General features: G+C 36.7%; 3 protein-coding genes across 5 annotated transcripts; all 3 read left to right on the top strand.

Moving 5' to 3' along the window:
• Positions 1 to 155: 155 nt before the first annotated feature.
• LOC140758060 (ACT domain-containing protein ACR4-like) lies at positions 156 to 3,066 on the top strand. Its single transcript, XM_073094072.1, has 7 exons — positions 156 to 589; positions 739 to 784; positions 870 to 984; positions 1,098 to 1,165; positions 1,550 to 2,152; positions 2,253 to 2,357; positions 2,461 to 3,066. The coding sequence occupies exons 1-7, from the start codon at positions 519 to 521 to the stop codon at positions 2,803 to 2,805; spliced, it is 1,353 nt and encodes a 450-aa protein (XP_072950173.1). The 5' UTR covers positions 156 to 518; the 3' UTR covers positions 2,806 to 3,066.
• A 7,891-nt stretch (positions 3,067 to 10,957) lies between these two features.
• Positions 10,958 to 13,462, top strand: LOC140780177 (ACT domain-containing protein ACR6-like). The gene is made up of 7 exons (XM_073125576.1): positions 10,958 to 11,143; positions 11,467 to 11,512; positions 11,622 to 11,736; positions 11,833 to 11,900; positions 11,995 to 12,582; positions 12,672 to 12,776; positions 12,868 to 13,462. Exons 1-7 carry the CDS (start codon positions 11,070 to 11,072, stop codon positions 13,210 to 13,212), a joined length of 1,341 nt encoding a protein of 446 aa, XP_072981677.1. The 5' UTR covers positions 10,958 to 11,069; the 3' UTR covers positions 13,213 to 13,462.
• Positions 13,463 to 19,691: 6,229 nt separating this feature from the next.
• Positions 19,692 to 26,216, top strand: LOC140780114 (pentatricopeptide repeat-containing protein At5g14080). 3 transcript variants are annotated; one of them, XM_073125465.1, is made up of 6 exons: positions 19,692 to 21,622; positions 22,016 to 22,391; positions 22,671 to 22,735; positions 24,030 to 24,117; positions 25,672 to 25,872; positions 26,078 to 26,216. In XM_073125465.1, the coding sequence occupies exons 1-2, from the start codon at positions 19,996 to 19,998 to the stop codon at positions 22,321 to 22,323; spliced, it is 1,935 nt and encodes a 644-aa protein (XP_072981566.1). In that variant the 5' UTR covers positions 19,692 to 19,995; the 3' UTR covers positions 22,324 to 22,391; positions 22,671 to 22,735; positions 24,030 to 24,117; positions 25,672 to 25,872; positions 26,078 to 26,216. The 3 variants fall into 3 exon arrangements, with proteins under 3 accessions (XP_072981566.1, XP_072981564.1, XP_072981567.1); XM_073125463.1 differs by having other exon boundaries at positions 22,016 to 22,395; XM_073125466.1 differs by lacking the exons at positions 24,030 to 24,117; positions 25,672 to 25,872; positions 26,078 to 26,216 and having other exon boundaries at positions 22,671 to 22,856.
• Positions 26,217 to 26,717: the final 501 nt, after the last annotated feature.

The following is a 26,717-nucleotide window of genomic DNA, read 5'->3' as shown; positions in this document are numbered from 1 at the left end:
TTTTTTCTAATTCTCCTTTTGCAAATTTTTCTACAAGATATTGATAGTGGTTGACTTCATCCTTTACCTTTTCATATAAAAGTAACCAAATGGATAGAAAAGAGCGTTGGTTAGATTCCGTCCAGAAAAAGGAATGGGAACCAAATGGATTCCCCCAATCCTCTCAACAATTTGTGTGTATGGAAAGGAACAACGATAGCATCCTATTCTCCATCTCTCCAATGTTGCCACAATCCCTTCCTTGTATGGAAACATACCCAAGATTCATTTCTTTATGATATAATAAGACCTATTTGACCACCAACTCCTCTCTCTCTTTTTTTTTTTTTAAAGAAAAATCTCTCTCTCTCTCTAGAATCCTATCTTATTCGGTTATTCCCTTTCTCCCGAGTGAAGAGCCACTTATCTGTCCACACTCCAACATAAAGGTGTCTTGTAACATTCCATTTCCACTGCCTCTTTAAGGAAGGATACAAGTCCACTCCTCTCTCACTCTGTCTCTCTGTCTCTCGTTTGGTATGGATAGTGGGTCGTTGGCTGACATTGATGATGAGTATGAGAAGCTGGTGATAGGAATGAACCCTCCAAGGTGAGACCTTTCTGCCTTCTTCTGCTCTCTCAGTGCATCAATTGAATTGGGTAGTTGTTGTTTTGTGGAAATTGGTTTGGGAACTGTAGAGCATTTGTATGGCATGCCCAAGTGTTTGATCTTTTGTTGCTCTTTGGGTCTTTCTGCAGGGTCACTGTGGATAACACTTCCAGCAGCAGAGCCACCTTGGTGAAGGTCAGTTGTGTGGTTTTGTTCTCCTTCTTGGGGCTCTTAGACATGAGATTTAACTGAATTGGGTGGTGGTCTGTTTTCGTTGCAGGTCGACAGTGCTAATAAACATGGCAGTCTCTTAGAGGTTGTGCAAGTCTTGAATGATCTAAATCTCACCGTGAGAAGAGCTTACATTACCTCTGACGGCGAGTGGTTTATGGATGGTAATTAATTCTCCTCTTTAAGCTCTCTTCTTTGTTGATTCTAAGTGTTCCTCTCTCTCTCTCTCCCCCCTCTTCTTTCTTTTAATAACTTGTGGTGCTTATTCTACTCACAGTTTTCCATGTTGTCGACCAAGATGGGAATAAGATTTACAGCAGTGAAGTAATTGACCGCATTCAACAGGTATCAACCCACATTGTTCATATCTTATTGTGTTGAGTTTGTACTATTTCATGGAGGGATTTGACTTCTAATGGAATACATTAGTAGTTGGTGAACTTGGGCTATCTAGTTAGTTCTTATCTTTATAACAAAAAGAAATAATAGTTAGTAAAGATTATCACCGCTTTGTTGGCTTTTGGGTGTGGGCACAATGTTGTGGTTGTTGTGGATCCCCACTGTGGGGATATGTGACCAAATACATTCTTCACATCTTCTTTCGTGGATTGGAAGATAACTTCTTGGAAGTCTTTGTCAATCTACTCCTCAAACGAAACTAGTTTTGCATCACTAGATAAATCATTGTCTTGCAAATTCTGTTAAATCACACCATTTTCAATGTCGCAGTCACTGGGAGCCAGAACATTTAGTTTTCAACCATTAAAGAGATTGGTGGGTGTTCAAGCCTCTGCAGAGCACACCACAATCGAATTGATCGGCAGAGACCGACCAGGGCTTCTCTCTGAGATCTTTGCAGTTCTTACCGACCTCAAATGCAATATTGTAGCCTCTGAGGTCTGGACTCATAACCTAAGAATGGCCTCGCTAGTTTACATCACAGATGAAGCTACTGGTTTGCCAATTGATGACCCTGACCGGCTCGCGAAGATCAAACACCTTCTTCGCTATGTGCTAAAGGGTAACAGGGATAACCAGAGTGCTAAGACTGCCATTTCTTTTGGTGCCACTCACACTGAAAGAAGGCTACATCAGATGATGTATGCCGATCGTGACTACGATAGGGATGACATGGATGGTGAAGAGGCTCTGATTTATCAGAGCAAGCTACTTGTTACTGTCGAGAACTGTACCGACAAAGGATATACAGTAGTAAACATGAGGTGCAAAGATCGGCCTAAGCTACTCTTCGACGCTGTCTGCACTCTAACAGACATGCAGTATGTTGTTTACCATGCGACTGTCATTGCTGAAGGCCCAGAAGCATATCAGGTAAATTCCTTGTTAGTAGTAGTTGTGAGTTTACATACTTTGTGCATGGATCAGACCATGTGGAACCTACTTGTGTTTAAAAGTTTGTTACAATATGTAGGAGTACTACATTAGACACATTGATGGATCCCCCATTAGCTCTGAAGGAGAAAGGCAAAGATTGGTTCTTTGTCTGGAGGCTGCAATCAGAAGAAGAAACATTGAGGTTTGTGTGAAATTGAGAGTCAAAATTGCTTATCCTAATAAACATTAACAAGTACTGAGCATAGTCTTTTTACTTTTTTCTTTTTCAAAATAACATGACTCAGGGTGTGAGACTTGAGCTGTGCTGTGAAGATAGGATTGGTCTCCTCGCCGATGTTACGCGCATATTTAGAGAGAACGGGCTCGTGGTCAAGCAGGCTGAGGTCTCCACCAGGGGATCACAAGCTGCGAACGCATTCTATGTTGTTGATGTATCGGGGAATCAAGTTCGGAGCCAGACGATCGAGGCTGTCAGAAATGAGATTGGGCAGACAATTCTGCATGTAAAGGATGACATGTATCCAAGTTCTTCATCACAGGATGCAGGAAAGTTTTCATTTGGAAATCTCTTCAGATCCAGATCAGAGAAATTTCTCTACAACTTGGGCTTGATTAGATCATGCTCTTAAGGCAAGCAGCTTGCCATGGTTATTCCAGTGGTCTATCTCAGAAACTCCCAATGAGCAGTCCTCTGCTGATTTAAGATGAGTTGTTAGAATAAAATCTGGCCACTTGGATGCAGCTAAAGCCAAAGCTTTGAATGTGGCATTTTCTTTTAACTGCATGCACTTCTTCTGTAAGTTTAGGAAGTGAGAGCAATTGTTGGAAATTGTGAATACAAAATTTTCATTGCTCATCTTTTCTTTGGTATGAAAGATATCCTACAGAAGATAAATTAATTTTTGATTCAATTGTTGTGAGACAAGCTAATCCTTTTGCAATGAAGCAGTTGAGAGGAAAAGAAAAGAAAAAATCTTAAAAGTGAAGGAGAAGCTCACAGCTTTTTCCTGCATAAAGTTCAGACCAGGGCAATTAAAGTTGGATCATGGACCATCACCAACTCCAGTTATCATTGGACCCATCATCCAATGCCACTTGCCAACAACATATGTCAGGGTACACTGAAAACTTTCAGGAAGACCAACTCTTTCCAGCCAACTCAAACTGGACACCAATTCTTCACTATAATTAGAAAGATTCATCCTCTTTTGAACCACTTCAGCCCTAATGCCAGATTTTTGGGTTCAATTACAATTTACCATTTTATTCCAACTTTAGTTTACTCTCATGCACTTTAAAGTTTAAACTTAAGCAGGTAACAAGGATATAAAGAGATTTGATTACTCTAATATGACAGTTTCCATGTCAAATAGGATTTTGGGATAGTGTTACTTTTGCAGAAGAAAGCAAAGAATTCTTTTCTTTTTTTTTTCTAAAGAGTATGGAGCATTGGTTTGCCCAAACATCAAACTGGCAGCTTAGTCCAATGTGAAATAGTGGGATTGGTGACAAAATGGATTCAAAATTATCTCCTGGAAGTCAATCAAATCTTCTTTATTTATTTTTATAATTTCTTCTCTTCAATTTGTCACAGCCCTGTTGCTGCAACTTGTGAATAAGAACAGGTGGGGAATCCTGGGAGGGGATCTTGAGAGGGTCAGGGTATTGATACTGTGACAAGTACTTGTCATGGAATAGGGCCACATTGCCAAGATTGCCAAATCCAATTGGTGCCCCCCACTCTCTCTCTCTCTCTCTCTCTCTCTCTCTCACACACACACACACACACAATTTGGAATTTGGAAAAGCTTAAAGTGGGCACAACTTGGGGACCATTAACTTGCCCTTGTTCTTGGTAGTAGACAACCCCCCAAAAAAACCCTAAGCACACCAATACTTCCCCATGTCCAAAAATTATTAATGACATCTTTGTCCTCCAGCCCTAGTTGGCCAACCACTGCACTCTCATACTCCAAAGAGGAGGATTTCTTCCACTATCACAGAGATCCTGAGTCATGAGAGCTGTGTGGATATTAACTGCTCAATCCAAAAATACCTTGGATGGATGCAAGTTGCCGCTTTGGATTCCAGGGACCAATTGGAATGTAGCTAGGACACATAGGGCTTTGCAAATATCCACTAGGTCATGGATCGGATCCAAATCCGAAATATCGGGTCGGGTTTGTGTGTTTCTCTATTTTGTTAGAATAAAGTTAATTTGGAATAACCAACCAACTCTAGTAGAGTTAGTAGGTAACTTTCTCAAGACCAAGGAGATTCATGGGTTAAACAATATTGTGGAGAAATTATTTAATGGTTTAGTGATTTGTCTTGATTCAGTTGATAGCTCGGTAGTACGGTTAGTTTGGAGGAATAGCTCGATAGTGTAACTGCTTGGAGCAGGTCTTTACGGCATTTGGTTCGGTGAGACCTAAGTGTCTCTGTATCTCACAAGGATTAGCCTTTTGTCCAGCCCATATTTAACTTTTCGGACTCATGAATTATTAAAAAATAAAGTTAACTCAGAATAGTTTTTTTTGGGTATTAAATATTATATATATATATATGGTAATTATTATAAAATCACAATATCCCTTTGTGAAGAGAAGATTGCATCAAGATCTCTAGTTGACCTTTTGGGCAGAGTGGCAACACCGGCTTAGAATTTCTCAAACTCTGAGTCCGAACATGATATTCGGTGACAGAGGGAGAGGCGCTGTTTTCCTCTCTGCCGACTTCTTCGTAAAATCGGTTTTTTTGATGAATTTATGGTTTACACCCTTCTTTAGACTTTATTATCAAAAGCACACTCAGCCAAAACCCAAAATTGATGGGAAGATAATTTTTTGGGGATTATCTTTGAGATGCTTTATTAGAATGAAATTAAAAGAAAATTATTGGGGTTTCTTAAATGTAATTCTCCACCCTACATCTTAATTTATTTAAAAAATAGGGAGTTTTATAAATCACATCTTATATTTGATATATTATATGATTTATACTAAAAAATATATTTTATTATAATATATAAAATAATTTTTAAATATCTAAATTATTCTTATCTTCTTCGTCTTTTTTTTTTTCTCTTCTAAAAAAAAATAAATAATAAAAGGAGGTGGAGGAGGGTGGATGGGGAGAGAGATAGATGAGACAATGATGACCGCAGTGAAGATAGAGAAATATAGAAAATAAAAGAAAATAAATAACGAGGGTATTAAATTAGAATTACAGGAGGAAACGAGGGGTTAGGTTACAAAATTATGAAAAAGAGTGTGAATCGTCGAAATATAAGGTGTAATTTGTAAAAAATACTTAAATATATATTATAATAACACTTCGTCGATCTCTCTCCGTACATTAATCGATTTCCGCTTTCCCAAAAAGAAAGAGAAGAAGTATTAAACTCTTTATCCCTCGAACAGGTGAAATCTTTCATGCAGCGACCGAATCGGACACGCCGTCCCAAGACGATCTCCCCCCTCCCCCCTCCCGTACGGCGCAGGCTTTTAATGGCGGATATGTTATCAGGAGCGAACTCGGTGCAGAGTAGTAGTACTCTTACCCCCTCCCCTCTTTTCTTTTCTTTTCTTTTTTCATTCTTCTTTTTTTTCGTTGTCGTTGTTTTTGCTGACCTGAGTCGTCGTCGATTTCCCCAGTTGCGTGTTCCGCGGCAGTTCCCGCCACGCTTTTACTGGGCCACTGTCGCCCGCACACGCCACTCCTCGTGTCCTCTCCCCCTCTCTCGTCCATCCCATCAGTTTTAATGGCATCTGTACGGATAGTGGGCGGACCACTGTGTAAGATGAGAGAATGAGAGAGAGAGAGAGAGAGAGAGAGAGAGCGAGCGAGCGGGGGGGGAATATGGTAACGCTGATGCTCCAATTTATATTACCAATTAACTACTTACCTTCCATCTTACGAGTTTAACCCCAATCTCAGTTGGTCTATATCAAATTAATAAAGCACGCCTAGATAATCAAAATAATCATATGAGTTTTTATAAAGTTTAATAGTTATATCATATTTAAAAATAAAATAAATATAAATTAATAAAAAAAACAAAAAAATATTTATTTTACCTCATAAACACACAATGAATATTTTTGAAACTTTTTGACATAAGTACGGAGGATAAAATATATTTAATTATTAATTTCTTTTATAATTTTCTAAATTATATCTCATATTTTATCTATTTTATAATTTATACCTGTTGTTTCTCAGTTTTTTCATAAATTTTTTATTTAACACCCTAACATTAATTAATTTATATTAATTAAATTATTAAAAGATTTTTATTTCTCTATCTCTCGAGAGGAAGATGAGGAAGAACGAGAGGAAGAAGGACGCATAGGTAATTTATGCATTTATTTGTAAATATTTAGTATGTTTTAATTAGAGCGTTAAATAAAATTGCTAATTTATAAAATTCTTAAAGAGGGATGTTGTAAATTATAAAATAGATAAAATATTTGATTTAATTTATTAAAAATATCCAAAAGAAAACCTTTAGTTAGCTTAAATTTGCATTAGCCAAAAAGAGCTGAATTAAGACGACGGTAACTTTTGAAACGTTAAAAATATTAATGTAAATATAACGAAATATTACCGTCCTTATTCTGTTAGGTAATTATGAGTTTAAGTGAACTTAGAAACTTTTTTTAATATTTTTGTAAAATATAGGGGTTTTCTTAGAAAAAGCCCATAATCTAGGGTTTTTCTAATAAATTTTATTAAAAATTTAAGTGAAAAAGAAATGGTAGGCGGCAATGGCATTGGATAGTGCGTCACATAATCATAATGTTAGTGAGGAGCCCATCGATAATGGTATTTTCTTATTCAAATATTCAATCATTAGGTGGACCCCAACCATCACCTTAAAGAAAGCCGCCATAATTAATTTGGACTTTTGTACAAAATATCTCTTTTTTTTAATCATTTTTTATTATTTAAAATATTTATGACACGAGCTGAATAAAAAGTCAACCCTTCTTTTGATACAAAGACATTTAAGCCTCACCGAACTACCCAACATACTGCCGAGTCAAATCAAGTCACTTAACACCTAAATAAGTTGGTCGAAATAAATTATTTGGAAGTGGACTCAAAAGTGGGTACCTGTTAATTTCCTAAAATTAGGTGGTCTACAAATGTCTCTGTTATAATAGCACAAATTTTTGTATATGTTTATGAACTTTTTGACCGGCCTTTCCGAATTACTATTTGTGAAACTGATAAATCTTCTCCCAAGTGGGTACCTCTTTTCTTCAATGGTAATCATTGATAAATCTTTTCCGAAAAGTTAAGGATTCATTGATCTCTCTTCTCCTCTCTTGTGGCAAAACCCTACTTTTAAAATGCTAAGAAAGTGGGGTCGGTAAAAAAGAGGTGTGAAAGAGAAGATTTTAGTGTAAAATAAAGGGTAGATTATATATATTTTTTTTAAATAATAATAAAAAATTCTTGATCTCGTTAATTGATATCATGAGTAAATTTACTGACGGTGTTCTTGCGGATTAAATCTATTATGCAGTGGTCAATTGATAAATATTGATAAGGTAGGATGTAAATGCAAAAGCAAAAACAAGATATTTTCGGCAAGTTTCTCTTATTATTTTTATGAATCTAATAAGCTTTAATATTTATATACAAAATTATGTGTGCTTTGAAAATTACGCTCTAATCAGCGATTTTTAAATACTCCAAAAAATTTAGAGGATTTTTTTTTTCAAAATTAGTAATTTTTAAATAATTTTTAAATTTTTATACAAGTCGCTAATTGAATCAAATTATCATAAAAAAGGTTTATATATAAATGAACTTTTGTTGAATGCAACATTCTCCAATCTCACTAACATATATTTAAAACTTTCAAGCAAGAAAACACCCTATATAGAGAAAATGATTATCATTTAATATCATATTTCGAATGCAGATCTTAGCTTTATAACGTAATTGTGTTTTACACCCTATATTTTTATTATTTATAAATCGAGGTCTATGATTTAGCGAATATGTGCCGACAACACTCTAAGTTAGATTTGAACTAACACTGTGAGAATATTCCATTAAGTAGTATGACTTAGTTGAGAGTATTTATATAATTATTTTAGTATAGTTAACTTAAATCAGATATTTAATTAAGTTTAACTAACCGATTTAACGGTAGTATATTTTCTACACATATTTACTAAATCGTACGGCTTAATTTATAAATAATAAAAATATAGGGTATAAATTATAATTTCATTAAAAGACAAATACTCCTTTTGTGTAACCTTTAAAATTAATTGAGATTAAGGTTTAGGGTGTAGCATACTTGCTTTAATGAAGTGTGGGCCACTATAACCTCTAAAGTCTACTCTTTTATTATGTACTAATTAAACAAGACTAGGATTAGTTGGTCAAGAGAAACCATTAAATTCCTCCTCCCAAATCTCAATTCTTTTCATTCTTCCATGGTCATTTATTTTCTTGGTATCACATCACATTAATAGGATTTCTATTAACTTTGTTGGTTAGTAACAAGTTGCCTACTAGCATGGAAAATTTATGCCATATTTAGCTCAACCATGCTTTGCCATTGATGAGTGACTCCATATTTTATTGCTAACTAACTTACTTCTTCATTGCAACCTAATTTAAATCCATTGGCAACTCAAAGAGCCATAGGTTTGTGTGTTAAGTATTTAAGAAGCAAAGTTGCTACCTTTAAGTGAGCCTAAAACTAGAAAGCTCATCTACCACCTAAATCATTGAGCTCTTTTTAGAAGTATTATTCTATCCAATTAATCCTAAGCCATCATTATAGCTTAATGATTGCATTTTATTATCCCCCGACAAAGATTATCGATTCAATTGCAATATTCCTCGTAAGCATTAAAGTTGCCTTATTCTTCTGAAAAGTATGTCTAATTGTCCGAGCTATATATCAGGAAGAACTAACTTCTTTATTAGCTAATAGCTTGCAGGCTTATAATAGATAAGAAAATAAACTAACTAATCATCATTAATCCATTAAAATGGCTCGAAAGTTACTTAATATTATTCAGTATCACGGTGTAAGAAAAGAAATATTTTTTTTAACATAATTGTAACTAAAATTTCTTAAAATATTTTAATCCAATTTTTTTTATGCAAGATTAAAAAAAAGAGCACTCTAGTCATTTACATACATTCATCAATTTTTTTAAAAAAAACTATATGTTAGAAATATTGATAGGATGAAAAACTAACCATTCTACAATCCTAAATAAAAAAAAGGTCAAAATATTTCCAATGGCAAATACAATATTTTAAGAAATTTCAGTTGCAATTATGTTTTGGAAAAAAAAAAAAAAACTAAGAGAAAAAGATATCACTATCAATATGATAGCCTTTTAGAGTTGTCCATTAAATCTCATCTAGAATCTAGATAATGGATAGATAATAAAAGGATGGGCACACAAATCTACACAAAGAGACACATCTCAAAACTAACCTTATCCAACTACCAAGAGTGAAGCAATTGGAGCTAAACCTTGTGGCCTTATCCAACTCATACCAATCCCCAATTTAATCCTCAAAAACAAAAACAACAAAATCATTTATTGGCTATTGTCCTTTTTCCCTGGGATGTTTACGGTTTAGAGGTCTGTATAATAGTTACTTTTTCTAATTCAGGAGGTGCATATGAGTAATAAAAAAGTTCAGAAAGTATAATATAATGATAGTTCAGGGAATCTAAGATTCTAAGTATCTAATTTTTCTTTCGGAAAGCTCCCTCAAACCCTAGAAAAAGGCGAAAGGATTCCATACCGGTTGATCTGAGTGTCCGTCTATTGTAATTATCAGACATACTGAACACAATTATATTCGTCGGATACCGGCAACCAATAAAAGGATCAAGAAAGAGATCCAATGTGAACTTCTCATTTCACACACTTAAAAAGCGTGCCGATATTTGATTGGGCCCCCATTAATTCCTTTAACCCACTTTTATCCCCCTCTAATGGGCTCTAAAGTGGGGGCCCACTACTAGATATTATATGCTCACATCTCCCCCCTTCGATTGGACGGTCGCGATTGCGTGGGGATGATGTGGACGTGCAGCAGCTTAGTACCCGGGAGATCGGACGATGGTGATGGTTTGATTTGGGTGACGTGGCCGGATTTGGGAAGGCACCTTCCTTATCCTTGGGTGGATAACGTTCGATAAGCAAACTGCACCATTTAATCTAGAAATTTTACATTTGCCACCCTGAGTTATGCCTTTATTACGGATTTCATCATTTAATTTATTTTAATTCGGCCCAAATATCTACTAATTACCTTTTAAATTATCGGAATTGTTAATAAGAAAGAAAAAAGGTTTGTTTTACCGGGAGAACCCGTCACGCCGCCAGGCAAACTGGCAGCTGGCCGGCCAGCCCACGTCTCACACGTGGGAAATCGCCGGCCTCCTTACGTGGCAATATGCTACCCAAAAACTCCCCCGAGATTTATTCTAAAATAAATGCGTCCGAATTCCACCGCGGTAACGAACCCACTGATAAACCCACCCCTCTTCTCCCCAAAACACACCCTCTCTTCTAATTAATCGTAAGTCACCCTCCCAACCTCCCTTTGACGCATTCCTAAATTGGGAGCAAAAATATCACTCTCGACCCCACCGAAACAAGATCACGGCTGTCCAACCGGAACGCGACACGTCATGGAAGGAGGGTCTCCGAAATTAGAAGGATATCTAATCTAATCTAATTAGGATGGGTTTTAACGGCTATAATGAAAAAGCTGTTCCTTTTCCTACTCGGCTTTTCGCCATTCTCTTCCTCCTTATGTATGTATAAATACCCGCACATACGAGGATTTGTTTGTTTAATTCCGTTCCGTCGTCGTCTCTCTTCTTGGATTAATGGATTGCTACCGAATTGGAGAGACGGATGATGATGAGTATAGTAAGCTCATCAGGCGGATGAACCCACCAAGGTTCTTCTTTCCTTCCTTTGAATTCGTCATGTTGAACGACTTGGTTATCCTTTTTCTTTTGGATTTAATGGGTTTCTTTGATTAGAATCTCAGATGGGTTTTTGTTCGCTTTTAGTTTTCGCGGTAGTTTTTCTTGACTGTTTGAGTGAATTGCGTTCTGTATGGATTTATTTGAGTGACTCAAATTTCTCTTTCTTGCCCTCGGTTGATTCTTTTCTTGGTTTTAAATCTTTTAGTGTGACAGTTGATTGAAGAAGGAATCCTTCTCCTAGATTCTTCCCATGTTCTTACGGTAGACTCATATCCACTTCCTTTGGGTGCAGGGTTGTGATAGACAACGATGCTTGTGATAATGCCACAGTGATCACAGTAAGGCCAATCTTTCTGATAAATTCTGATTTTCTTGATAGAATCTCTTAAATTAGTCCTGTTCTAGGTAATACTATTAGTTTGCTTACTGATTCTATGGTTCTATTAGGTGGATAGTGTCAACAAGCATGGGAGTCTTCTTCAAGTTGTCCAAGTCCTTACTGATCTCAACCTTATTGTCACCAAAGCTTACATTGCTTCAGACAGCAATTGGTTTATGGATGGTAAAACCTCCAAAACTTCGAAAGATATAGTAAGCAAGAAATTCAAGTTTAATCTTTTTTTTGGTGCTGAATTCTCATCTCTTTTGATGACTCCAGTGTTCAATGTGACCGACCGCGAGGGGAATAAAGTTATTGACATCGATATCATCTCCTACATCCAGGAGGTATGTCACAGAAGTATCTAAGATAGCATCTTGTTGCTTACCTTTTTGTAGATTTCGTTGCACTCGTCTGATTAATTTTGTGACTGCCCTGCAGTCCTTGCAATCAGATACTTGCTTATCCTCGACATTTAGGAATTCGGTTGGCGTGGTGGCCTCAGAAGAGCACACATCGATCGAACTGACCGGCACCGACCGTCCTGGCTTGCTCTCTGAAATATGTGCTGTGCTAGCAAACCTCAACTGTAATGTGGTGAATGCTGCAGTCTGGACACACAACACTAGAGCTGCAGCAGTGGTTCATGTCACCGATGAGAGCACCGGTAGAGCAATCGAAGACCCAATGCGGCTTTCTCAGATCAAGAAGCTCCTATGCTATGTTCTCAAGGGGAGTGATGACTCGAGGGCCGCAAAGACGGCAGTCTCGATGGGTCTAACTCACACTGAGAGGAGGTTGCATCAGATGATGTTTGATGATAGAGACTATCAAAGAGTTCATATGGAAGACGAGGGATCTAGGCCTCAAGTATCAGTTCTTGATTGCATAGAGAAGGATTATACTGTGGTCATTTTGAGATCAAAGGATCGACCGAAGCTATTGTTCGATACAGTCTGCACTATAACTGACATGAAATATGTTGTGTTCCATGGCACAGTCGAAGCTTGCGGATCAGAAGCCTATCAGGTATGACATACTACTATGCACGACATGTTTTTTTTATCTGAAACAACTGAATACCGCATCTAAATTTTGGAACACTTTTTCGGTTTCAGGAATACTACATAAGACACATTGATGGACACCCGATAAGCTCAGAAGCAGAGCGAGAGCGCGTGATCCAGTGCCTCGAGGCAGCTATAGAGAGAAGGACCTCAGAGGTAAAATTGTAATTCAATTCAGTTTGTGTGTATCATTTATATATAGTTGTCAAATTTTGTTACTAAAGATTAATCCTTCTTGTGGTTGCAGGGACTAGAACTTGAATTAATCACAGAGGATAGAGTTGGTCTTCTATCAGATATCACAAGGATATTTCGGGAAAATGGCCTGACAATCAGAAGAGCTGAAATCTCAACTGAGAGTGGCAAAGCAGTGGATACATTCTACTTATCAGAGATGTCAGGGTTCCCGTTAGAAGAAAAGACGATAGATTCGATACGAAGACAGATTGGGCAGACAGTTCTAAGAGTGAAGCAGAACACCCTTTCTTCTCCCAAACATCAAGAAGGACTAAGCTCCACCAGCTTCCTCTTCCCAACTTTCTTCAAGGGATGCTCACTCCAGAATTTTTGGTTAATTAGATCAAACTCATGACATGGAAGCTTAGCTAGAGAAAAAAAAACCACACTGACTGCAGAAATAGGCATCAACATAGCATTAGATAGATACAACAGAATTTTGTAACTACATTCATGACCCATTGAATGATGTATCATTTTCAGTCTTCAGTTCTTCGGATGCAACTGTACAAATATACTCCACCCCTCTTCAGACAAATGTATATAGCTACTCTCAGGATCTACATGTAGAATTAAAGCATTAGGATTCATTCTCTTGTTCCTTCCATTGTTTTGACGAGTTGTTAGTAACCTAACTCTCAGTGACAATTTTTTAATTGTACTCAAAGGCTGGAGACTACTACAATACAATTTGCACTACTTTTCTTCTCAAACTTGTCATTCTTTAGTCCTGCTTTTGTATCTACTTTGTAGTAGAAAAAAGAATGGATACTTCTTCTCTCATCAGACTTTCTGTTCCAATATGACAGAATGTGGAATCTTTTCAAACTTTCCTAACTGACCACTGTTACTTTTTATAATTATTTTTTAGGTAGCAATCATAGAGCGAACGAGCAACGACTCTTTAATACAAACTCTCCGAAAAAATAAAACGTGGTCTAAATAGTTTGACACGAGCAAAATTTGATATCAAATCTTCCAGTCAAATTTGAACTCCAGCAAACTCTAAAGAGATCTAATCAGAGCTTCTTGTTCTGCACACCAGTACCACCTAAGAATTGAGTCAATAAAGAGAAGAATAAAGTTGGCCGCGTGCACAAGAGCATGACTGACAGACATCTAAGTAGAAAACGAAGTCCACTCTTCGGAGGTCAACAAGTCAATGAGTTGTTCATTCTATATGCAAAGTACAGTCATCATTTTATTCGACACAATAGATAAACATAGATTCCAACATGAGATCCAACAAAGCATAACATCTAATAAAGTACAATCCAATTTGAAATTTAAAGAAGTTAGGAAAGCTAAAGGTGAAAAGACAGTGGAAAGCTTTGCAAGTCAACAGTAGTCTTCCAAATCTACGTATATTTCTACCTGCAAATTATGTATTTAACTGTTAGATTTTCTATCTAAAACTAACCCTCTATCAATAAACTGGACTATATTATTATGGGTCTTTTAACGTTCTAGTTGACAATTTGATCTGGACCAGAGGGGGTTAGAGTGGGAATCTTAGGTTCCCATAGAGGAATATATTATTTTTCAATAGAATTTGTGCTTATTCCTTGGAATTCCAACCAAAATTGCAAACATATAGAAGGGGAAAGTATACTTTACCTACTAATAGTTTTACTTCTAGAGTGTTGACTTACATAAAAGTGAATATGATTTTCTAAGGCTGTCAAGTTTTTAGCATTTTATTTAATTTTTTTCTTTTTGAGATGTTTGCAATCTCTAAAATTTGAAAATGAGTAAATCTCATAGATTTTTATTGCTTTTTTAATTGATTATGGGATAAAAGGGCATGTGGGCTCTTTTATGTTTAAACTAATGATTGTTAGGGTAATTAGGTTTTCACATAGAAAACAATATTAGTAATAAGGGATTTCAACATAATCTTCGCTAAAACATTTAAAATATCGTAATTGCTGCTGAAATTATTGTGCTCTTTTAAAAATACTATTGTGTTAGTTAAATTTTAGAGACTAATAATGACTAAATTTACATTAAAAATTATATCACCTTTACATAAATTAGTTTATGTGGTTTAAAAACTATCGAATATTATACCTAATACTATAGCATAATGAAAAGCATCTTCTTTTGTACGAGACAAAAGTTATTGATAAATATTTTACATTCTAAACTTTAAAAATAGATATGGTTATAAGTTGGGCTCGATCAAGCTTGGGCTTGATCTTGAGCTGAGCTGAAGCTTAAACATCATTTTTGAGTCGAGCTTGAGCTAGAGCTGATTCGTCGAAACTCGGCTCATTTACAACCTTAACAAGAGTCGAATTAAGTCTAGTTAATTAATTTTGCTTATTATTTTAAATTTGAATTAAAATGATTAATCTTTGGATGTAAGCCTAATTTAGCGAATTAGATCTGACCTGCTATGACTCTACTTCTATAAATAGATGTGGTTATGAGTTAATGAGAAGATCATGAAATGACCCTTGGTTTAAGTTAATTTCTTATAGTATATTTACCGTTTAATCATAGCTATTTATTTTTATAGAAATAGATCTATCCTAAAAACCCCAACTTCACCTCTAAACTCTACTCGCCGTATTTCTTCATGAGCCACCACTCATATGACCAACCTTTACCACCTCATGGTAGTCCACAACCTGCTAGTAGTCACCTTAACGTCGGTATTTCTATTTCTATCCAATTTTGATCTTTCTCCACTCTTTCATTAGTATCTTTTTACCTTACCCTTGGAATCACTTTATTTTAAAGCCATTGGATCCGAAATCATGATGCTACTTCTAATAAAAAATTTAGATTTTTCCTAAGAACTAATTGTTCCAAATCTGATTTGTAACACGTAAAAGTAAATATAGACTATGGAAAATTTCGACTTTATAGAATATAATTTGACCTAAACAAACAGGAACAAATATAATGAAATTCCTAATTTTACACTAAAAAATATTTAAGCAATTTTTCTTAAAAATAGCAAAAATAATTGATTTCGAGACCTAAATGATGGAAATTTGGCCAAAATTCACCTCTAATTGTGATGAGTTTTGATTAGATGAATCACATATTGAAATACCAAATCTCCCTGGGATCTCATGCCCTTCAATTTAAACTCCAATCTCTTTCCTTCTCAAAAGTATATTTTCTATGAGATTTGATTTCTGATCATTATCTCTTGAATAATTTAGTGAATATTATTTCAATCATAGTTGCCATTTTTCTCAGTGGCTGGAAATAAATGGTCATACCGAGAATTACTAAAAACTTCCCTAAAAGAAACAATAAAGATCTCTATTGAATCCTTGGGCTTAAAATCTTGCTATATAGAGAGCTTATTTCCTCTAATTTAATTCTAAAATCTAATTAGCTTTTCGTATATAAACACTAAGCTTCAATCTATCTAATGGCAACCAGTGAAACATCTAACATGGCAGCATCTAATAGCTTCCATCTAGTTTTAGCTTCTTTTCTTCTTTTCTCCATCTTTAAAGGAGGTCTTTTCTTTTTCCTTTAATCTCTCTCTCTTTCTCTCTTCTATTAGGAATTTGACAAACTAGTCTTGAAATTTTCAGGATCTGCAGAATGCTCCCTGTCAAGTATCACTGTGGCTCAATCTGTAACTGGAGCAATGGTATATGGAAAGCCAGAGTTTGAAGTGGTTGTGAGCAATGACTGTATATGCTCACAATCTGAACTGCAGTTAAAGTGTGAAGGATTCGACACTGCTGAGGCTGTCGATCCTGCCATCTTCCGGCCGGTAGGCGGCGAGGAATGTAGCATTAACGGCGGTCTGCCGGTGTTCCAAGGATCTCCCATCAAATTCAAGTATGCATGGAATACTCAGATCAACATGTTGCCAGTTAGCTCCCAGATCAATTGTTCCTGAGATGAACATTTGAAATTAAGACCTATAATTAGTACTAGAAAGATCACATACTTGTTCTTGTTACCTTGCTCTCTTTGATGAATTGAAAAGAATAAGATTAAAGAGTCTATGTGCATGTTTCTAAGCTATCGAATACTTTATTAATTCATTAACTACTTTAAAAGCTTAAACAAACCGTCAATGATAATTATATATATATATATATTGAATTTGCCAAAAAAAAATCCCGTTATTTTTATGAGTTTATAATGGTTCGTTTCTAAAAAAAAAAATTACCTTACATAATAAAATTTAATTAATAATTTAGGTTAATTTTAACTCTGTTCATCTGAATATAATAATCTAGAAAGAAATGTTCAAATTTCAATCTTATTCAAGGTGATACTTTTAAAATTTCTAAGTTACTCTTGTTAATACCCAGAAGATCTTACATGTAGTAGTTCTACCCTTCTACTAATTTTCATATTTGCTAATTTTAAATAATTCTTATATCAGTGGATATTCAAACTGTTATCTCGAAAATAGTATTTTTAATAATTTGAGAAGTATTGTTACTTAGTTTTATGATGGCATTAGAATGTTGTTGTAATAGTAATAGCAGTGTTAATTGGATATTTTCTTATAAAATATAAGAATTCTTTTAGAAAAATCAATAAAATAAAATTCAAAGACAATAAAAAGTGTAGGATTTTTATTTTCTTTCTTACAATTAATTCATTTGAGACTTAACAAATTTGGTGGAAATCTTAGGATCAGATTTGATAATTTATTAGACCCACTAGATTACTCATTGTCAACTACTTTGACAGGTTTGGCAGTTACTACTATTTAACTAGGTAATCCAGTGATTTCCTATGGCTAAATACAATTATATTATAAGTTTATAACCATAACCACTGGATTCTTTTCTGCCTCGGCTGCATGAATTTCCTGCTGCTGAACATTGTGTATAAAAATACTGCAGTGAGAATGTAGCAAATTCATGCAACCATGACCTAGAGGATATAGTGTCTTGGTTTAAGAACTTTGGTCCTCATCAAAGAGCAGTTCTTCTTGTCTCCCTATCAACCATGGTGGCTCACCTACAGACTCTAATAGAGTTGGTACTTATCCTCTCAATGACTTAAGAAGGTTATAAAGTCGACTCTAACTCAGTGATATAATTTAAAAAAATAACTCGGCAACGTGATGGTTTAGAGTAGGTGGCTCACTTACCAACTCTAATAAAGTTGATATGAATCCACCCCATGACTAAAAAGATTATGAGATCAACTCTAACCCAGTCATACTATTGGCTTAAAAAATAGTTTGACAGCGCGATGGCTTATAGTAGATTTCAGCAGTATTTAGTTTGGAGCAATTGTTCAGCAATGCATATGACTTAAAGCTTAGACTAAAAAACTTACTATATTAGTTAAAATTTGATGAAACTTAAGTGTCTTTATCTAGAATGTTGGCCCTTTATCCAAGCTATATTTAACTGTTAGGCTCATGAATGATAAGAAACAAAAACCACGGTGGCTCGGATCAAGGAGGTTGTATGGTCGATTTCAATCTCAAATAATTACTTTGCGGTCCGGTGACCTAAAAGAGCAATAGGCGGGGTCTAATTTAGACCGATTGCTTAGGGACTAATATTCTAAAAAACTAGATTAGACAATTGAGCATATTGATTAACAGTGAGGTCCATGAATTAATTCTTTGTCTTGAAAGAATTATTCTCCACTACATCCTCACATGCAACACTAAGACAATCTACTCAAAAGTCATCAAAATCCAATGCAAGTTGGCATAAACTTCCACACGCCATGTGACTCCATGGTAAGAAGACAAAGCCTCACACTAATCTAAGAGAAAAGTTTTCTAATCAAAAAGAAAAAAAAAATACTTGGAATATTATATATCTCAGAGCTCTGTTCCTATCTGAGCTCTGTTCCTATCTGAGCTCTTTGATTCAGATAACTCCATGTGCAGATAAAGATAAAGGTGTTTGTTCTTTGTACAATGTTGAATCCAAGGTCAGATGGATAAAAAAAAGGAAGGGGGTGTTCAATTTTAATCATTTAGCTGCAGTAAAAGATCTAGTTTGGATCAAGATCTGTTGGCATGCTGCTGCTATAAATAAGCTTCTTATCTCTTTTGTTGTCACTGCAAATAGCCAATTCCTGGAAGAAGAAATTAAGGCATGACAAGAGGGGCAGCCACCCTTACTCTCTTCATTGCTACTGCTCTTCTTTTCCATATAAATGAAGGTAAGAAAAATTAAACTAAGCACTGCATGCTGCATTGATTTTATCCATTTTGATGTATATATATATATATATATATATATATATATATTTTTTTTTTTTTTATTGATGATCAAATGTAGGCAAAGGGGCGGTGCGATGTGGGCCGTCGGATATAACGATCACGCAGTCGATGACTGGGGGTGTCGTCGAAGGCAAGCCAGAGTATGCGGTGGTGGTGCGGAACACGTGCACGTGCGCGCAATCGAAAGTGGTGTTGCGGTGCTATGGATTGAGCAGTGTCGAGTCGATCGATCCTAGGGCAATCAAGCCGGTCGACGATGAGCGATGCATCGTCGGGAATGGACGGGCGATATCTAGGGGCACCCCAATTAGGTTTAAATATGCTTGGATGACACCTCAGGACTTTCCATTAGTCAGCTCCAAGATACACTGCTGATTGAGTGAAATGATTGTAGAGTATGTGGAAAAAGTCTTAAGATATAAATGAATGCAATTTGTGTAGTAATTTGTGATGAGGAAGAAGGTCCTTCTCTTTTTTGCTAGAAACTATCTCATAGCTATCAATTTCTCTATTCAAGTTGTACAATAACAAATAGCCAAACTGATAATATTACTAATAATAAAAAGAAGATTAATAATGTTAATAATGTTAGTTTAGGGTTGTCCTTGGAATTGAGGACAAGAAGGGTATCTTTTCCCACATGACATGTGACTTTCTTTTGGGGGTATGTCTGCATAATGATCAGGGCTCATGGATACCCTGCAGCTCCGGATGTAGGAATTGGTTGTCCAATGTGGGACTGGGACTGCCAAGTACCTCAAATGCAGTAGGGATTGCAAAGGATCCTCTCACCCAGTCAAATTCAGACTTGGTTTGCCAAATAATTCTTCGTTATCTGGGGGTGTTTCTGAAAATAAGGGCCTTGAATGTAAATGTAAGAAAAGATAGGGTGTGAAATTTATTTTTCGGGAAAAAGTTGTAATTAGCATCCCTGCCCCCCCGGCCCCACAAATGCCGCCGCCGTCACCGCCTCCCCCTCCATCCCTCTGCGCGGCAGCCCGCCGCCTCGCCGGAGCCCTCCTCTCCGCCGCCTCCCACCCCACCAATTCCTCCTCCTCCTCCTCCGCCATCGAGCAAACCCTCCTCCTCCACTCCCCGCCTCTCACCCCTCCACTCCTCGCCGCTACCATCGACCCCCACCTCCTCCCCCATCCCCACCTCTCCTCCTCACTCTTCCACTTCGCCTCTCGTCTCTCCTCCTTCTCCCACACTCCCGAGACCTACATCTCCTTCCTCAAATCCCTCTGCTTCTCCCGCCAATTCCAATCCATTCGCTCCCTCCTCCACCAAGCGTTCTCCTCTTTCTTGGACTCCAACAAGGCCCAAGAAGCCTTTTTGCTATACGAGTATACCTCCGAGAGTAGCTTTATAGAATTCCCCGTAGAACTCTATAATTCTCTTCTTGCCGGTTTCGCGTCTAATGGGTATTCGGCTCATGCTTGGAAGATGTTCGATCAAATGCTGAATAGAAATGTCGCATTTAGTGACTTAGGCTTTGGTGTTTTTATAAAATGGGTTTGTAGGGAGGAAGAATTGGGGAGGGTTTTAAGTTTGGTCGAAGATGTTAAGAGGCGGGCTGTTGGGATCAATGGGTCGATTATTGCATTAGTGATTGTGGATGGGCTTTGTCGGGTGGGGAGGATTGAAGACGCTTGGCAAGCATTGGAGGAGCTGAGGAGGAGAGGGTGTAAGCCAGATTTTATCGCGTATAGGATTGTTTCAGAAGGGTTTCGTGTGGCAGGTAGGATGGAAGAGGCAGGAAGGATATTGAAGCAGAAGAGGAAGTTGGGGGTGGCTCCGAGGGAGAAGGACTATAGGGAATTTGTTCTTACTTTGGTGTCACAGAGAAGGGTTCTGGAGGCGAAGGAGATTGGTGAAGCTATCGTGCTCGGAGATTTTCCAATTGAAGACTGTGTGCTTAATCCGTTGATTGGGTCGGTTTCTGCTGTTGATCCCGACTCTGCAATCTCATTCTGCAAGTACATTATTGGAAAGGAGCGGTTTCTAAGCCTTGAAACACTGGATAATTTTGGTAGGAATCTTTGCAAGCATGGGAAGGGCGATGATATGTGGAATATCTTTAGGGTACTTCTAAACAAGGGATATTTTAGAGGTGCAGATCAATATCATGTAGTGGTGTCATTCTTGTGCAAAGCTGGAAAATTGAGGGAAGCTTATGATGTTCTGAAAGGGATGAAAATGAAAGGTTTTGATCCTGACATTGCATCCTATAATTGTCTGATGGAAGCTTGCTGCAGAGATGACCTCCTGCGACCTGCTAAGAAATTGTGGGATGAGATATTTATCAATGGATGTGCTGCAAACTTGCAAACTTACAATATCCTTATCCAGAAGTTGTCGGAAGTAGGTGAAGCTGAAGAGTCCCTGCACTTATTTCATCACATGTTGTCGAAAGGGGTGATTCCAGATAATGTAACCTATACAGCACTTATCAAAATGTTATGCAGAGAAAAGAGGTCGGAGCAGGCAATTGAGGTTTATAAGAAATCTGTTGAACAGGATGTCTCACTTGCTACTTTGGCATTGAGTACATTAATCATGTCACTCTGCAAAGAAGGTACATCTTCACCAATGATATTTGGAAAATATATTTTCTTACATTCAACTAAGTATTCGTAAAATCGTATGTAGTATATCACTTTGATATGCATTAAAGTAGTACGTTATGTAACTTCTAATAGCTGTTAGCACTTTGCAATTTCAACTTTCAACTACCTAGGCATGCTGCCTGTAATCTGTAGGGTTTTGTGGGGAAAATTATGTATTTTATTTGTCCATGCTGGTGCATATGATTTGAGAAAGTGATCTTGTGGCGATTACAAGTTTGCAAATAATTTCATGTCAATATATAAAGATGCCTCATAGTTTATTCTGCTTTTAATTAGTAAATGTAGAGATTAGGTACCTTGGTAATTTTTTCTCACATACTTGAATCATATTTATATTTCAGGTAATTTTATGGCAGCTTCTGTTGTTATGCGTGGTGTTCCTTCTGATCTTGAGAACACCAGTTCACATGCCATTTTCTTGAAGAGTTTAACAGATGCTGGAGAAGCTGAGCTAGCTCTTAAGCACATTGAATGGGTCAGGACTAATTGCCCTTCTCAGTTTGAAACAATATTACATGAGCTTGTAGCTTCACTTTCTACTGCCCCAAAGCTAGAGCCAATTGTACAGTTATTTCAAGCAATGTATGCACAGGGCCTCATTCTTGATTACAATCCGTGGACAAGTTTGTTTGAAAATCATTATGCTTGATATATGATACCTTGACATGCTCGAGGTCTACAATATCACAAGTCTGATGTCCTTTTCCTCCAATGTGGGTAGGTAAGCTCATGTGTATGTCATTTCATTTACACACCATCTAGAATCAGTATCTGAAATTTCCTCTAAATTATATTTCAGTCTGGTCAAGGCTACTGCTATGTATGCCTAATGAACAAGGAAACCAAGGCAAATCTCGCCTTTTTAATTTCACATATATTGATGCATATGTTGGACTTCTTTGTGACCATTGTTGTTAAGTCCATTCTCCTTAAATTTTCACTCATGGCATCTCCAAGCTACATGGTGATTAGACATTTTATTTACGGTATGTGCAGGAGATGACACATTACTGTTGGACAAACAACTTATATAAGGCCAGAAGCAGCATCTTGGACACAAGGTACTCACTAGATTCTAGGCCATCAATGACAGCTGGTGCTTGCACATTCAAGAGTTGGATGCTGGATTAATATTAAATATTTCTTATTTTGGTCGTGATTAACATGTTAGAAGTTTGCTTGAGATGGTCCATGCTTTCCATAAACTTTTATCCTGCCAAAATGTAAGCTTCTCCCTTATGTTTGTTTATCATGTACAGATTATACATGACCTGCTCAATTTAGGAAACTGCTGTTCAAGTTTCAAATGAAAGTTGTTCCTCAATTTTCTCACTACTCAGTGATCCTAAGAGATATGCAGGATAAATAGTTTTATGTGGTAGATTGGCCCACATGTACATGAATGCTATATCTCATTCTGTGCAATTGCATAAAACTCTAACTGGCAGCATCATCTTTTGGCTATGCTGTTGCTACATTTATGTAAGTTATAAAGCTATTGGTTTTCTGATATCCTTTTGCATGCATTGGACTACCTTGAAAATAATGATAATTAATTTTGTATCCTCCCAGTTTAGAGTTTTACTTAGTTAGAAGTTGTATCCTCCCTGATATCCAACATTATTCTTCAGACAAAAGCATATACACAAAATCACGAATGCTTAAATATCCATGCCTATATGTATGTAAAATATGATCTTAAATATCTATACATGAGTGTTGAGATTGCATTACTGCCAACCATTACTGTGGATCATGGTGCTTTCATTAGCTTTTCCAAATCATTTGTAACAGTTTTTAACAACAAATATTTTTAATTGTGTGTTCTCTCTTTGTTTTCTCACCAATCCTAATGCACGGACAATAAGTTTGACTCTTTTTGCTTACAAATTTCGAAGTACCATCTTCTACATGATCAAAATAGATATTCGAAAATATTTCATGGAGTTGTGAAGGTTAGAAGTTGCTATTTCAGTAATTGGTTTTTTAAAGAAGCTGACGCAATGTGTACTAGTTGTTTTGAACAGCTTGTGGGTGCCAAAGTTACTGTATTCATGGACATCACTTACATCATTTTCATATTCCTTCTTATATGTTGGGGAGTCTAATGATTGGTTATGTACTAAATTGCTGATTTCCACACTACTTCTAACAATATTTAGTATGCCTAAGGTTCACCAAGTTTTACATATATTAGTTATTGTAGAGTTGCATGACATTTCATTTCAGAAGCCGCTGTTGAGATTTAACTTGTCTTTCACTCTTTTGTCGAGTATTATACTTCTCTTGGCAAAAGGGCATTGTTGACTAGTATGCTTGAACGTCAACCTTGATATAGAATTCTGCCATGTTCAGGTATCTGATTGTAATCTCTTTCAGCCACGATGGTGGAATTATTCTCCACAATTGGTTATGCCTTCGGCTTATTCATTCTCGCTAGCTGGTATGCGAACTGAAGTCATCTGTTACTGCTTTCGCACAACTTTTGTAGGAAATATTTGGTTTACATGCTTATGTTATATAGCTTATACCAATTTTCTGATTGTATTTTCTTAATTTGGCTAAAAGTTTTATTGCTCTGAATGCCTCTGAAGGTCATCCTTATAGGAACTAACTTTTAGTGGGCATGCTCACCAGTATAGAACTTATAGAACTAACTTATGATGTGGAATTCTTTCAAGAGGTACTGCAAGTCATTTTCTTTAATCTCCTGTTTCCTTCCACTTCATTTGCTATACATAATAACTAATGCACAATCTGATTTTTCTACTGCCTGTTGAATCATATTATTTTGTTCTCTGGAATTTGTTCAGAAGATGCTCTTCAAAAGATACATGAGAATGGTCGGTTTTGAGTGTGTGCGTGTGTGTAGTACCATGGCAGCTTATTAAACCTTGTTCCTGACACAGATCATATACCCGTATTTTTGGCTTATATCTTCATTCCTTGGAAGAACATCAGATTTGCGTAAAGTAAAATAAATTGTAGAAATATTCTTCTGATGTAAATTCAATATGAATCTTTGTCTGTTGTATGCATGACAGCCAATTTGATCGGCTACCACTCATTTTGATGTAGTGGGATCAGTTGACATTGATGCGTGTCGTTGGCTTCCATGTTTTACAGAAAGTTTCAGGGGAGATGGTGTCTAGGGAATCTGGGCCTTTGTCCTTATTTATTTGTATTTTTTTTACTATTAGTCAAGAGTCCAATTAAAGAGGAAGCAGGTTTTGATTAGTGATGGTAATTAGTAATTTGGTCCGATAGAGAAGACTTGAGCCTCTTGGGATTCGCAAAGAGGATAAAGGATTGAAAATAATGGAACAAGTTGATTGACTTAGTGATGGATTTAATTGGATGGAAGACTTGGGTGTGGACCAAAACACAGCATGATATATTAGCCTTTCCTGTTTCCTTGTCTGGACATACAAGTTGGGGCTGTTGGGATGTTCCTTTCTCTGCATTGACCTGGTGTACTTTCTAGTTGAGAGCAAGGTATTGAAATAGTGTCAGTTTCCACATGGAAGTTTCCTTGTGTGCACTTAATTTGCTCAGCTCGCAACTCCATTTCTACATTGAACTTTATATTAGGCACAGTTTTTCTTCAAGGAATGTCTAAAGAAATTATGAAAGGGGAAGTATGCTCCAAATGAAAATTTTTAGGCATTAGGCACCTTTCTGAGTCAGCACTCACACGCACAAGCATGTGCTCACATGCATGCAGAGATGCACTCGTGCGGATCATGTGGAGTGCATCCAGGCGTGTGGACATGCACAAAGATGTGCATGCAACACACAAGCAGAACGATCCAATCTTGACTGACCTATTCAACAGCTCTCTGTTTTTGGTATTGACTTAGAGTCAATACTATCTAATATGAATTTAAAGTAGTTAAAGACTTGGACCCATTAATAAACAAGTACTAGGCACATGCAGTGGGAACATCAACATTTTTTCCTCTGTCTTTCATGTCTGCTGATTTGGACGTCTTTTCAGTCAGGGATATCCTTGAACGACTAACAAGTGGAAAAACCCAAGCAACTTGTCCTAAATTCATATGAAAGCCCATCAATCTCTGGGTAGCTTCTATCTCTATAAATATCCACATGAATCCTCTTCACATAAGACAAACCAAAGACATGATGGCACTTGCTCTCAAGCTACTCTTTGTTGTGCTCCTATGCATCTTTGTGAAAGGTACTCTCTCTCTCTCTCTCATATCTTCAGCATCCATCTCAATAATCAGAATTACAAGATTATGATGAATTACGTGCCATATCTAGTTTTATTCTGAGGTTATTGATGGATACAGACTCTGTTCTTATTCTTCTATATCTTCTCTTCCAACATTAAGGTTATCATCCAGTATCATGGCAGTTAATTATGTTGTTTCAAACTACAGGGATGAGCCAAAGTTGCACCCTTTCAAGCATACAAGTTCAGCAAACGAACACAGGATTGAAGGTTGGCTACGACCCCGTCTTTGAGGTAGAGGTGAAGAATCTTTGCAGGTGCACATTGACGAACGTATACCTGCAGTCCAGAGGGTTTGCAAGCTCTATGCTGGTCAATCCCAACTTATTTCGACTCGAGGGAACTGGCTACCTTGTGAATAATGGACAGGGAATTCCAAGTCTGGCCTCGTTCAAGTTCCGTTATTCATGGGATAGGGCCTTCATGATGAGTCCCGGAAGCTTTCAGGCTGGTTGCCAGGGACTTATTGAATAATCTGGGCATTTATTCCATGGATAGAGCTTGCAAAACCTCTGGACTTGGATATACTTGTTACTCGTAGGAAAGAAAGTACTCTCTGTAAACAGTATTCACTATGCATGATGGATACAAATGCATGGATGTACTTGTTACTTGTGAGTGATGTAAAAAACTACCATATCATGGAGACGGTTATCTGGATATAGTTGTGTATTCCCTGTTGTTATGGATTTATGTACATGCTTAGGGTTTTCTTTCTTGATCATGAGTCCGAATATTAATTAATTATAAGTTAGACAAAAGAATTAATCTTCTTCAATATATGGTTT

The sequence above is a fragment of the Typha angustifolia genome, chromosome 3, assembly GCF_048772165.1.
Source record: "Typha angustifolia cultivar Huaian chromosome 3, ASM4877216v1, whole genome shotgun sequence".
Taxonomy (NCBI): domain Eukaryota; kingdom Viridiplantae; phylum Streptophyta; class Magnoliopsida; order Poales; family Typhaceae; genus Typha; species Typha angustifolia.
Note: the sequence above shows the minus strand (reverse complement) of the source record. Positions and strands in the feature narration are given on the sequence as shown.